This window comes from Zootoca vivipara, chromosome 2 (assembly GCF_963506605.1).
Source record: "Zootoca vivipara chromosome 2, rZooViv1.1, whole genome shotgun sequence".
NCBI classification, from domain to species: domain Eukaryota; kingdom Metazoa; phylum Chordata; class Lepidosauria; order Squamata; family Lacertidae; genus Zootoca; species Zootoca vivipara.
The window spans coordinates 7023797-7038130 of record NC_083277.1 but is presented as its reverse complement, the minus strand read 5'-3'; the positions used below and the strand labels follow the sequence as shown (position 1 = coordinate 7038130).

At 47.0% G+C, this 14334-nt stretch overlaps 1 protein-coding gene across 2 annotated transcripts; it reads right to left on the bottom strand.

The window, feature by feature from the left end:
• Positions 1-2623: 2623 nt before the first annotated feature.
• Positions 2624-11886, bottom strand: LOC132591344 (zinc finger protein 483-like). Of its 2 annotated transcripts, XM_060269643.1 has the most exons (5): positions 11822-11886; positions 10684-11149; positions 9982-10098; positions 8271-8397; positions 2624-6721 (listed from the first exon to the last, which is right to left on the bottom strand). In XM_060269643.1, exons 2-5 carry the CDS (start codon positions 11083-11085, stop codon positions 5718-5720), a joined length of 1650 nt encoding a protein of 549 aa, XP_060125626.1. In that variant the 5' UTR covers positions 11086-11149; positions 11822-11886; the 3' UTR covers positions 2624-5717. The 2 variants fall into 2 exon arrangements, with proteins under 2 accessions (XP_060125626.1, XP_060125624.1); XM_060269641.1 differs by lacking the exon at positions 11822-11886 and having other exon boundaries at positions 10684-11802.
• Positions 11887-14334: the final 2448 nt, after the last annotated feature.

Here is a 14334-nt window from a genome sequence, read left to right as displayed (position 1 = left end):
CTGCCACGGCTCGGCGCCTGGAAACGGCTGCTGCTGCTGCTGCTGCTGAAGCACAGACAAAGCACCCAGCAGCGCCGCGTGGAGGAGCAGGAGGATTCAAAGTGCAGCCAGCAGCAGCAACGCTCCCAGAGACTCGGGGCGCTCTGTGCACGCTGCTGGGTGCCGACCCAAGCCTCTGGGAGCCGGCAGGAGGAGGAGGAGGCTTGCCGGGTCGTCACCCAGCAGCACGCGCGGAGCGCCCAGAGTCTCTGGGAGCGTTGCTGCTGCTGGCTGCCGGAGGCTTCAGGGCGCTCTGTGTGCGCTGCTGGGTGACGACCCGGCAAGCCTCCTCCTCCTCCTGCCGGCTCCCAGGGGCTTGGGTCGACACCCAGCAGCGCACGCAGAGCACCCCGAGCCTCATTCAAACCAACTTTAAAGGAGAACACATTTTTTTAAAAAAAATAATCAGCAGTAACATGGTCATGAAACCACATCTAAAAAGTCTGGGGTAATACAACGTTTTCACCTGGTACCAAAAAGAAGAAAAAAGACTCAGGTCCAGATGAACCTCTGCGTGTGCTGCTGGAACCACTTACAGTAATAATAATAAAAATACACCCACCGAAAATAAGCCACCCTGTGTTTTTTTGAGGGAAAAAAGTTATAAGACGGTGTCTTAAAAAAGGGAAAACACGGTAGGATGCTGCTTTATACTTCGGGCCCTTAAACCCTGGAACCAGGAGAGCAGCTCCAGTGAGTCAACCTCAGCCAGTCCCTTTGGTGAAGGGTGGTGGCTCACTGGCAGAACATCTGTCCTGCATGCAGAAGGACCCCAGCATCTCCAGGTACCAGTAGCTCTGCAAAGCTCCTGCATGAAACCCTAGCGAGCCTCCACCACCCAGTGCAGTTACCAAAAATCATTTTTCAATAAATTGTACAATAATTGTACATTTGAATATCTACTTGCCATTATTCTGACTATGTTAGTTATTACTTACATTATTACAAAAAACAGTAATAATTGAATGCAGTGACAATAATTTATGATAATAAAGAGTGGACACATAGTCCTACAGATACTACCGGCCCTTTGAGGGTGACCAAACTGCTGATGTGGCCCCCGATGAATTTGAGTTTGACACCCCTGATGTATTGGGTGGAGTTCAAGATGCAGCACAACAATATTCAGTTTTAAGAATATTACAGGGCAACTGTTGTAAATATTGTTTGCTATACCTGTACATACCATTTTTTACTATTATTTTTAATTGAATTTATATACCACCCTGTACCCGCAGGTCTCAGGGTGGTTCACAGAAAAGATCACAATATATATAATAAAAATAAAAACAATAACCCAATAACACCCCACCCCCCAAAAGAGCCACATTTGAAAAGGGCATAGGATGTGCATCAAATCAATCAAAGGCTTGGTTTAAAAGGAACGTTTTTGCCTGGTGCCTAAAGGTGTATATTGTTGGCGCCAGGCTAACTTCCCTGGGAAGAGCATTCCATAGACAGGGAGCCACTGCAGAAAAGGCCCTGTTCTCGTGTTGCCACCCTCCAGACCTCTCGAGGAGAAGACACACGAAGGAGGGCCTCAGAAGATGATCTCAGGGTCCGGGTAGGTTCAGATGGAAAGTGGTGGACCTTGATGATGTATTGTGATCCTGAGCCCTTTTAAACCAGGCATCCCCAAACTGCGGCCCTCCAGATGTTTTGGCCTACAACTCCCATAATTCCTAGCTACGGTAACAGGACCAGTGGTCGGGGAAGATGGGAATTGTAGTCCAAAACATCTGGAGGGCCGAAGTTTGGGGATGCCTGGTTTAAGCCTTTATAGGTCAGAACCAGCACTTTGAATTGGGCCCGGAAACTCATTGGTAGCCAGTGCAGTCAACCAGGATCTGTGTAATATGCTCAAACTGCCTTGCTCCGGTGAGCAACCTGGCCGCTGAAATCTGCACTAGCTGAAGTTTCCAAACCGTCTCCAGAGGCAGCCCTACGTATAACACATTGCAGTAATCTAACCTTGAAGTTACCAGCAGATAGACAATAGTAGTTGGCCCATCCCTGTCCAAATAGGAGGGTAGCTGGCCCCACCAGCCTAAGCTAATGGAAGGCACTTGCCCAGTGAGGCCACCTGAGCCTCGAGCGACAGCAAAGGATCCAGGAGTAGCTTCAAGCTATGAAGCTTCTCCTTCAGAGGAAGTGTAATCCCATCAAGAGCAGGCAATTTCCCACCCATCTGGTCTAGGGAACCACACACCAACACAGCCTCGGTCTTATCTGGACTGAGCTTCAGTTTGTTGGCTCTCATCCAGTCCATTACCAAGGCAAGACACTGGTCCAGCACTTCCGCTGCCTCACCTGCAGATAGAAAGGAGAAATAGAGCTGTGTCATCAGCATACTGCTGACAACGTACAGTGGTACCTCGCAAGACGAATTTAATTCGTTCCACGGGTCAATTTGTTTTGCGGAAAATTCGTCTTGCGAATCGCAGTTTCCCATAGGAATGCATTGAAACTTACTTAATGCGTTCTTATGGGCTCCGGGGGACTGGCGGGGGAAGGCAGGCAGGCGACAAGCAGCACCACTGCGCTTCGGCTCCGGGGCTGCTTGCCGCCTGCCTTCCCTGAGGAAGCCCCGCTTTTTTTATATATTATTATTATCATTAGGGAGCCACCAACCACAGAAAAGGCCTGTTCTTGTGTTGCCACCCTCTGGGTGTCTCATGGAGGAGGCGCATGAAGAAAGGCCTCAGAGGATGGTCTCAGGGTTTGGGTCAATTCATAAAGAGGGGTGGTCATTGAGGTATTGAGGTCTCACGCCACAAAGCCCTGACATTGCCAACTTCCTGCTTCCATTGTAAAGAAGAGTAGCAGCTCTGCTGCTCCTGAGCCACTGGAGGTCCCCAGATGTTACTGGACTACAACTCCCATCACCCCCAACTTCTCTGGGAACCAAGCCATATGAGGAACGGTTGAAGGAGCTGGGTATGTTTACCTTGGAGGAGACAGAGGAGATATGATAGCCATCTTCAAATATCTAAAACGCTGTGTACAAATAATAAATTGTTGTTGTGCAGATGGAGCCTAAGTTTTATTTATTCTTTATGTTTGCATTGTTTTTGTATGTGAACTGCCTTGAGTTTTTAACAGAAATCCAAAGTGGACATTTCTTTCTTTTCCATTTCATTTCATTTTTTTCCCTAACCCTCACTTCTGCTTTCCTTTCCAACAGGTGCTTAAAGGCCGCTTATATCCACAATAGCTTTAAACTTGAATTTAAAGGAAACCAGAAGAAGCACACACACACACGCCAGAAGAAGCCAAGGGTTTAATAAAATCAATGGTTTATTGTAACAAATGGTGACTTAGAAGATTAGAGCATTTAAACAAAACTGAAAGGCTGTGTAACTACTGTCTGTAAAGGAGCCTTCATCAACCTGGTGCAAAACATGGGTTTTGTGGTATAGTTGCCATCGGCACAACTAGTGGTCAAGGATGATGGGTTTTGTAGTCCAAGAAACCTGGAAAGCACCAGGCTGGCAGAGGCTAATGTGACATTACTTGCCAGCACCGTCATAGGATCCCCAAATATCCTGGGTTGTATTCAACCAAGTGCTCTTCAGAGTAGACCCACAGAGGTTATTGAACCCAAATTAGTAATCTTCATTAACTACACAGCCCATTGTTAAGCTATGGAACTCCCTGCCTCAGGAGGCAGGGATGGCCCTAGCTTGGGTGGCTTCAAAAGAGGATTGGGCAAATTCAGGGTGAACCAGGCTCTGAATGGCTACTAGCCATCATGGCCGTGCTCTGCTTCTGCAGAGGCAGAAATGCTTCTGAATGCCAGTTGCTGGAAACCACAAGGGAGGAGAGTCCTCTTGTGCTCGGGTCCTGACTAGTGGGGACAATGGCCTGAGTCAGCAGGCTCATCTTACGATTTTATGAATACAACCCTCTGGAATTTTGATTCCTTTCTAGCCGTTAGGGGCTTCTTTAGTCAAAGAATGTCTACTCCTAGTCTATTTGGGATGTGGGTGGCGCTATGGTCTAAACCACTGAGCATCTTGGGTTTACCAATCAGAAGGTCGGCGGTTCAAATCCCCACAATCGGGTGAGTTCCCGTTGCTCTGTCCCAGCTTCTGTCAACCAAGCAGTCTGAAAGCATACCAGTGCAAGTAGATATAGGTACCACTGCGGTAGGAAGATAAATGGCATTTTGTGTACTCTGGCTTCCGTCACAGTGTCCCGTTGCACCAGAAGCGGTTTAGGCACGCTGGCCACATGACCTGGAAAAGCTATCTTTCTACAAACACTGGCTCCCTTGGCCAATAAAGTGAGAAGAGCGCTGCAACCCCAGAGTCGTCTGCGACTGGACCTAACGGTCAGGGGTACCTTTACCTTTTTAAGAAAGCATCTTAAAAAGCAGAGACATCACCTTGCCGACAAAGGTCCGTATAGTTAAAGCTATGATTTTCCCAGTAGTGATGTATGGAAGTGAGAGCTGGACCATAAAGAAGGCTGATCGCCGAAGAATTGATGCTTTTGAATTATGGTGCTGGAGGAGACTCTTGCGAGTCCCATGGACTGCAAGAAGATCAAACCTATCCATTCTGAAGGAAATCAGCCCTGAGTGCTCACTGGAAGGACAGATCGTGAAGCTGAGGCTCCAATACTTTGGCCACCTCATGAGAAGAGAAGAATCCTTGGAAAAAGACCCTGATGTTGGGAAAGATTGAGGGCACTAGGAGAAGTGGATGACAGAGGACGAGATGGTTGGACAGTGTTCTCGAAGCTACGAACATGAGTTTGACCAAACTGCGGGAGGCAGTGCAAGACAGGAGTGCCTGGCGTGCTATGGTCCATGGGGTCACGAAGAGTCGGACACGACTAAATGACTAAACAACAACAACAGAGGTAAAGATAAAGTAGGTGAAGGACCCTTGGACGGTTAAGTCCAGTCGAATTTGACTATGGGGTGTGGCACTCATCTCCACTTTCAGGCCGAGGGAGCCAGTGTTTGTACAAAGATAGCTTTTCCAGGTCATGTGGCCAGCATGCCTAAGCCGCTTCTGGCAAACCAGAACAGCACACGGAAATGCCATTTACCTTCCCGCCGGAGCGGTACCTATTTATCTACTTGCACTTCGTGCTTTCGAACTGCTAGGTGGGCAGGAGCAGGGATCGAACAACGGGAGCTCACCCCGTCACAGGGATTCGAACCGCCAACCTTCATGATTGGCAAGCCCTGGGCTCTGTGGTTTAACCCACTGCGCCACCCGTGTCCCCTAGGTAAAGGTACCCCTGACCGTTAGGTCCAGTCGCGGATGACTCTGGGGTTGCGGTGCTCATCTCGCTTTCTTGGCTGAGGGAGCCGGCATACAGCTTCTGGGTCATATGTCTAGTTTACTCAATTGAGGGCTTTCGTACTATACCTGGTGCCCTTCTATGGAGGACAAATCTTTCAATGGCTACTGGCAATGATGGAAGCTGGGCACTGCCTTCACAGCTGAAGGCAGCAACGCTGCCAAATGCCAATTTCTGGAAACTGCAGGAGGGGAGAATGCTCTTGTACTCGGTTCCTGCTTGCCGGTTTCCCCACAAGCATCTGGCTGGCCCCTTTGAAAACAGGATGCCGATCCTGGCCTGATCCAGCAGCCAGGCTTTCCTTGCGTTCTTGCTTCCAACACTTCTACATGAAATTCCCGTGCGGATTCTCCGATGTGGTGTTAGGCCTGCTCCGGCCAAAGCTCTTTCCACACCTCAAGCATCCGTACCGTTACTCCCATGTGGCTCCTCTCGTGGGCGTGGAGGCTCGAGTTCTGACTGAACCTTTTCCCACATATGAAGCACTTGTAGGGCTTCTCCCCTGTGTGGACCCTCTGGTGCCGAGCGAGGTCCCCGTTCCTCCGGAAGCAGTTCCCGCACTCCAAGCACTGAAATGGCTTCTCCCCCGTGTGGCTTCTCTGGTGTGAAACGAGGTTCGTGCTGTTGACGTAGTTCTTCCCGCACTCGGCGCATTTAAAGGGCTGCTCCCCCGTGTGCAGCCTCTGGTGGTTCCTAAGGTTCCACTTGTGGCGGAAATTCAAGCCGCACTCTGAGCAGGCGTAAGGTTTCTCCCCGGTGTGGATCCTTTGGTGCCGTGTGAGGTCTGTGTTCTTGATGAAGCTCTTTCCACACTCGGAGCATTGGAATGGCTTTTCTCCCGTGTGGATTTTCTGATGGGAATGGAGGTTGATTTTCTGAGTGAAGCTCCTTCCGCACTCGGAGCACTTAAATGGCTTCTCCCCTATGTGGATTCTCTGGTGGGTCCTGAGGCTCGAATGCCCACTGAAATTCTTCCCACACTCCAAGCAGTGAAACGCTTTCTCCTCTAGGAGGACTCCCTTACGGGTCTTGAGTTCTGAACGGTGGCTTAAGCCCTTTCCGTACTCGGAGCATTGAGGTGGTTTCTCCAGTGTTTGCGTTCTCTGTTGAACATTAAAACTTGGTTTCAAACCGAAGGTCTTCTTGCACGTGGGATGCCTATTCCTTTCTTTTCCTTCCGCCGTTTTGTTTTGGGTTGGGATTTCCTGGAAGTCACAGGGTTGATAAACCACGGAACTTTTCCTTTCCTTCTGTTTTGCTACCGATTTCCGCCTCCACTCTTTCCTCTCTCTGCTTCTGTCTCTTTTCAGTGAACCGCCACATGGCTCTTGCTCAGTCTCACTCTTCCAGGTGAATCTATCACATGCTGGAAAAGAGAAGTGAGGCAATGTAGTAAGGCCAGAAGAGAGGAAGGGAATTAGTTTAGAGCTGTAAGACAACAGACACTCCTTTTTATAATTGTGGTGAGAATAATTGTGGTGAATAATAATAATAATAATAATAATAAATTTATTTATTTATTTATTTATTTATTTATACCCTACCTATTTGGCTGGGTTTCCCCAGCCACTCTGGGCGGCTCCCAACAGATAAAGCATCAAACATTAAGAACTCCCTTAAACAGGTTACAGGTAGGTAGCCGTGTTGGTCTGGGTCGAAGTAAAATAAAAAAATTCCTTCAGTAGCACCTTAAAGACCAACTAAGTTTTTATTTTGGTATGAGCTTTCGTGTGCATGCACACTTCTTCTGGTCTTTAAGGTGCTACTGAAGGAATTTTTTTATTTCCCTTAAACAGGGCTGCCTTCAGATGTCTTCTAAAAGTCAGATAGTTGTTTATTTATTTGACATCTGCCAGGAGGGCGTTCCACAGGGCGGGCGCCACCACCGAGAAGGCCCTCTGCCTGGTTCCTTGTAACCTCCTTTCTCGCAGTGAGGGAACTGCCAGAAGGCCCTCAGAGCTGGAGCTCAGTATCTTCCAGCAGTGGCAGATTATGGGGAGTGTGACTGCTTCGGTTGCACAGAGCCTGAGGGGGTGCTACAACTATGATGTAGAATGGATATCCAGAGGCTGGGGGCACCAAATTTTGGCATCACATAGGGCACCACTGAATTTTGAGACCCTAAGATCTGCCACTGTTTCCAGCCTGTGGGCCAATTCTGGCCAAGCCTTTTCTGTCAAACCAGGCCCACCTGCCTATCAGGTGGTGTCACAGCTAAATCAGGGTGGATTTGATTTAAATTACTAGTCAGGAAGGCTTGATTTTAATCATATATTTTTTTACAGAAAGACTCATTCTTGCTGATATAATCTTAATATTTACAACCAGATGAAGGTTTCATTTTTGGAATCATAAATTTTCAGAGTAGTTTTTACAGTTATATCAAAAATTTCTGATTTGTTTATGCTATTAGAAATACATAGACAGATAATTATGAAATTATTGTGAGGTTTAATAAGTTAACTATTTATATTTGGACATCATTTCTGCTGTCCTTTACTAGAAGGAGAAATAATCATTTCCTTAATAACAATTTATTTATCTAAGACAATAACATTATCGCATATGTATCCATGTTTGTTAACTGATGTGGTTAAACATTTTCTTTTTTAAAAAACCAAAAACCTTAGACATGAAAAACTCAAATCCTTATTTCCTGATAAGCCTTTGGACTATATATAGATATATACAGTGGGGGGGGGGGAGTATTTGATCCCCTGCTAAATTTGCCTGTTTGCCCTCCGACAAAAAAAATTACCAGCCCATAATTTTAATGGTAGGTGTATTGTAGCTGTGAGAGACAGAATAACAACAGGGAAAACCCCAGAAACTCAGAAGATTTAAAACATTTGGTTTGTTTCCTAACATTTGCAGTCCGCTTCTGACCCCAGAGGTGAAAAGGGAGCAAGGCTTACACAGAGAGGACACGTTCCAAAAGTTCTCCTCCATGACTTCCCTGTGCAGGTCTCTCTGGTGCGGATCCAGCACTGCCAGCTCCTCCTCATTGAAATACACAGCCACGTCCTCAAAGGTCACCAGGTCCTAGAAGACATAGGGTTCCAGCAGGCAACAAGTCATGCTTCTTCTCCTTCTAAGCGTGTGCAAATAAGGCAGTAAAAGTGGGGCAGCCAAGCAGGCATTTCTCCGTAGGATTTAAGCCGTCGGACCCCAACTTCTATCAGCTCCAGCTAGCATGGCCAATAGTCAGGGATGATGGGAGTTGGGAGTCCAGCTGGAGGGCCGCCAGATCCTGAGATCACCTTCTGAGGCCCTCCTTCATGTGCCTCCACCTCGAGAGGTCCGGAGGGTGGCAACATGAAAACAGGACCTTTTCTCCAGTGGCTCCCCATCTGCGGAATGCTCCCCCCAGTGAAGTTTGCCCAGGACCTTCATTCTACCGCTTTAGGCGCCAGGCAAAAATGTTCCTTTTTAACCAGGCCTTTGGATGACCTGATTGACATCCTATACCCCTTTAAAACATGGCTCTTTTGGAGGTGTGGTGTGGTGTTATTGGGTTATTGTTTTTATTTTGATTTTATATACAGTATTGTGATCTTTTCTGTGAAGCGCCCCGAGACCTCCGGGTATAGGGCGGTGTATAGGGCGGTGAAGCTGAGGCTCCAATACTTTGGCCACTTCATGAGAAGAGAAGACTCCCTGGAAAAGACCCTGATGTTGGGAAAGATTGAGGGCACTAGGAGAAGGGGACGACAGAGGATGAGATGGTTGCAGAGTGTTCTCGAAGCTACGAACATGAGTTTGACCAAACTGCGGGAGGCAGTGGAAGACAGGAGTGCCTGGCGTGCTATGGTCCATGGGGTCACGAGGAGTCGGACACGACTAAATGACTAAACAACAACAACAATATTGTGATCTTTTCTGTGAAGCGCCCTGAGACCTCAGGGTATAGGGCGGTGTATTAAATAAATAAATAGGAGAAACCCAGTGCTGACTGTTAGTGTGAAAGACAACTCCAGATAAGGCATAAGGAGGGCTCTGAACTGAGAGCAAAAAACTTGGGTTGAGTGCTTTCAAGGACTGCAGTTGGATGAAGAAATGGTGGGGCGTTGAGGTGGCTGAAAGTGGTTGGCTAGAGAAGAAACAGCCTTGACGATGGACATTTGCTAATGGATATGCTCTCACAGACTCTTTCATCTGGTAATGCATTACTGAATGAAGTCAGACTAATGGGGGGGGTTGGTGTGAGCCTCTGAATCCCCATCCTCCACCAAGGGAATTTTCTCCCACAGACTTCTGGGGACGTGGCTGAAAGCAATTTGGATGCTGAGCCAGGACTGACTCCACTTCTCTGCAAACCAACTTCACAGGCTCCAACCCACAAGAAGGTGCCCACTTTCTTGCCAATCCTTGGACTTCAGCTGCTGCCCGCCCCGCTCATCAAAAGGAAGACGCACTGGACACGACACCTGCTGGATCAACACCTTAGCTAGTGCAGAAATACCTGCCTTGTACCTGCTATACTTTGTAAGCAACACCTTGTACCAATCTGATTGATGCAGCAAAGGCTTTAACAGAAACAGGATCGGGAGCTTGAATTCGTCCGGCAATGAGGGCTAGGACCCTGTCCCCACTTGGCTACCCAGTGATCATTCCCCACCTGCTTACCTGATACAGTTTTACTGAGGCGGCTTCCACCCCACCACAAGAAAGAGAAAGTTTTTCCAGCATCCATGGCATCTCCTCTGCCTCAGGGAGATCAGCGTCTGCTCCATGCTTGTAAAACTAGAATTTGCAGGGAGTAAAGAGAGAAATGGGATGAGAAAAAGAATATACATGGAATACATGTTGGGAGATGCGCTAATGTAACATGTCACTCGATAAAACTTCTTCAGACACTGAATACCTGGGTAAAGAACAGGCATCCCCAAACTGCGGCCCTCCAGATGTTTTGGCCTACAACTCCCATGATCCATAGCTAACAGGACCAGTGGTCAGGGATGATGGGAATTGTAGTCCAAAACATCTGGAGGGCCGAAGTTTGGGGATGCCTAGTAAAGATAGATAGATAGATGATAGATAGATAGATAGATAGATAGATAGATAGATAGATAGATAGATAGATAGGCAGCTAGATAGATGATAGATAGATGGGATTTTTAAACATTTATATTCTAAATACCTAAACAATAGAAGAAAAGGGATAAGGGATGACCAGCCCATCGGTTGTAATATAGCAGTTAAAGTTTAACAAGCAAGTTATTTTTGCTGCAGCCTCTAGTATCCAAAACAATTAAAATGTTTTTGTTTATTTTAAGTTTATGAAAATACATCCATCAGCACAAAACTATTAAGATGAAAGTTTCTCACCTGCTGCTCTTCCTGCTTCTTCTCCTCTGCCTGGCTCAGGAGGAAACCTTCTGCCAGGGCCACTGCTTGGGAACTGGTCTCCGCTCCACATTCCCTGACCCAGCTCTCCATCTCCGGGGGAAGGACAGCCAGGAATTGCTCCAGGATCACCAGGTCCAAGATCTGAGCTTTTGTGTATTGCTCCGGCTTCAGCCACTGATGGCAGAGATGGTGGAGTTGGCTGCAAACCTCTCTGGGTCCTTCAGCCTCTTGGTAGCAGAAATGCCTGAAGCGCTGGCTTAGAGCATCTGAACAGAGGATGTTGCTTTCCTGACCCAGGGTCTTCTTCACACTGCCTTCCCAGAATTTCCCACTGCTCTCAGCCTCGGCAGCTTGTGGGCTTTTTCCTGTATCCTCCAACATGGTTTCTGAAAGCTGGGAAAGTGCTAGCAGGGTTGCCACCTGCCCTGTTTATTGCAGGATTGTCCTGTATTTCAATGTGAAATGCTACGTAAAATGTACAGATACAGTTGTAGGGAAGTTTTTTAATGTTTGATATTTTATATTGTTTTTAGTATTCTGTTGGGAGCTTCCCAGAGTGGCCGGGGAAACCCAGCCAGATGGGCGGGGTATAAATAATAGAATTATTACTATTATTATTTTGTCCTGAATTTCAGGTCTTCTGCCTGCCTGACGAGTTAGGGATTCTCTCCAAATTTATTATTATTAATTGAATTTATATACTGCCCTCTACCCAGGGGTCTCAGGCCGGATCACAGAATAAAATCAAGATATAAAACAACAAAATACGTAATAAAAATAAGCGCTGGGTGGCCAAGCACAGACAGATTTACACATTCATGAGTGTGTGAGAGACAAATTGCAGAGGCTGCAACAGATTGCAACGGGTTGCTCTGAAGTTGCTTCAGCACCAGGTGAGAAAATCCATCACCCCCAACCGCCCCTCCCTGTCCTGCATTTTGCCATTTCAAAGGGGGCCGCCCTAAGCAATGAGATCTGGGTTCATGTGCCTCTGGAGCGCCTTAAGCTCAGGCGTGAAAATCGCCCTGATGAAGAAAGTATCTGGTTCTGCTCCTCCCCAGATGCCTACAAATCCGTCGCAAAGAAATCTCTTCCCCCCCCCCGTTGCCATCGTTACCTGCGGGTCGTGGCGAGCCCGGCTTCCTTCCGGTCGCGAGCGTAGCTCCGCCCGGCATCATCCGGGTCCCTTTCTCCGCCTCACTTCCGTCTCCTCGCGTCGCCTCGGCGTGCTCCGCCCCTTAACAACCGGGCCTGCTGCCGGCTGCTTAGGAACCGGGCGCTCCCCCTAGCAACCGCGGCCTGCCTTCGCCGCTGCTTCAGGGACGTCCGTCTTAAATCTTCATATGGATTTTTAGTTGCATTTTTTTCACCGCTTCTTTTATTTCTCACATTGCTTTTTATCGCGACCCCAGTGCACATCGTCGTTCTGTGAAATGGCATTTAAAATGCAATTACAAGCCATGCAGCACCTAGCACAGTGTTTTAACAATTGCTACAACGGGCAGTCACGGGGCGGGCAGGGCGGAAATAATGAAATGGCCTGTCGAGACCATCAGCAGTCTCACGCTACGCCTGCGCACCTCTGGTTCTGCTGTCCTCAATATTATAGCATGATAGAATCGTAGAGATGGAGGGACCCCCGAGTCATCTAGTCCAACCCCCTGCAATGCAAGAATCTCAGCTAGAGCATCCATGACTGAGGGCCGTTGAACCTCTGCTAATAAACCTCCAAGGAAGGAAATCCATTTGCAGTGCTATGGAGGTGGTGGACTCTCCTTCCCGCGATTAGGGAAGCTTTTAATGTTTGATGGATTTCTGTATTTTAATGTTCGATGGATCTCTGTATTTTAGAATTTCTGTTTTGTTGGAAGCCGCCCAGAGTGGCTGGGGGAACCCGGCCAGATGGGCGGGGTATAAATAATAAATTATTATTATTATTATTATTATTATTATTATTATTATTATTATTATTATTCCTGCATTGCAGAGGGCTGGACTAGATGGTCCCTTGCCAACTCTCCCATTCTCTGGTTCTAGGATGGTGTTTCCTTCTTGCAGAGCCTTTTCACTGCTCCTTCTTTTAATAGCCAACAACAGAAGGAGAAGCTCACAAAGATGCCAGCTGAATGATCCCCTAAATAAAGCATCTTTTTTTGGGGGGGTGCGCCATGCACATGGTCCAAGAGAGAAATTTCAGAGAGAGCTGAGCTGAGCACGTTTGGCTTGACAAGGGTTAAAAAGCACTGAGCAGCATCGCTGGAAAGGACAGGAAGTAAAAGCCAGAGGTGGGGAGGGCAGACCCCCCAAGAACAAAATCCCCTCCCTCCTCAGTCTGTTTCTGTAAGAGGGGGGTGGCTGCTTTTGTCTCTGCTCTGCATATATTGCCTCCATGCCATAGGAGTCAACTCATAGGGGCAGAGGTCCCTTCACCACCACCCCATAAAATATTTTAGGGTTTCTGATTACCCCTAAAATATTTTATTGGAGGGGGCGGGAGAAACCAGGAAGAGAAGAACTTTAAGAAGGAATGGGGAAAATTTACAATGTATTTAAAAAAACACTGTAAACAGCTAAAAACACTGGCAGGATTTTGAGTAATGCTTGTAATGTACTAAAAATTATGCTAAAAATGGATTAAGAAAAATAGAGAAAATAAGAGAAGCAGCTGAAAAAAAGTTGATAATGGTAACCATTGAAGGGCGGAGGGTAGTCGAAGAATCCGGGGAATCCTAAATGATGATGATGGTGTTTAATGTTTGAATTTAAATTTGCAATGTAGAACTTAATAAAAAAGATTTGAGCAATAAAAATATATTTTAGGGGGCCGGGCTCCCCAAACGTTGATGGGTATTGGCATTTAATCGGTGTGTGCACACCATGTCATGTGATCAATTATTTTTTTATATATTTATTGGGGGGGGAAATTCAATTATAAATGAATAAAGAGGGAAAAGGGGGGAAAGAGAACAAAGATATGCAAAAGAGAAAAAAGAGGGGGGGAAGTGTTCAAAAATGCAATGTACTATACTCCCAGACTTAAAAAGCAGAGACATCACCTTGCCGACAAAGGTCCGTATAGTTAAAGCTATGGTTTTCCCAGTAGTGATGTATGGAAGTGAGAGCTGGACCATCAAGAAGGCTGATCGCCGAAGAATTGATGCTTTTGAATTATGGTGCTGGAGGAGACTCTTGAGAGTCCAATGGACTGCAAGAAGATCAAACCTCTCCATTCTGAAGGAAATCAGCCCTGAGTGCTCCCTGGAAGGACAGATCGTGAAGCTGAGGCTCCAATACTTTGGCCACCTCATGAGAAGAGAAGAATCCTTGGAAAAGACCCTGATGTTGGGAAAGATTGAGGGCACTAGGAGAAGGGGACGACAGAGGACGAGATGGTTGGACAGTGTTCTCGAAGCTACAAACATGAGTTTGACCAAACTGCGGGAGGCAGTGCAAGACAGAAGTGCCATGGGGTCACGAAGAGTCGGACACGACTAAACGACTAAACAACAACATACTCCCAGACATTCTTGTATAAACTGATATACTGTAGTGTTATTATCCCAATATATTTTTAGATGTGAATAGCCTGCTGCATTCTGTATAAACTCATCCCAAATGATGTCATATTTA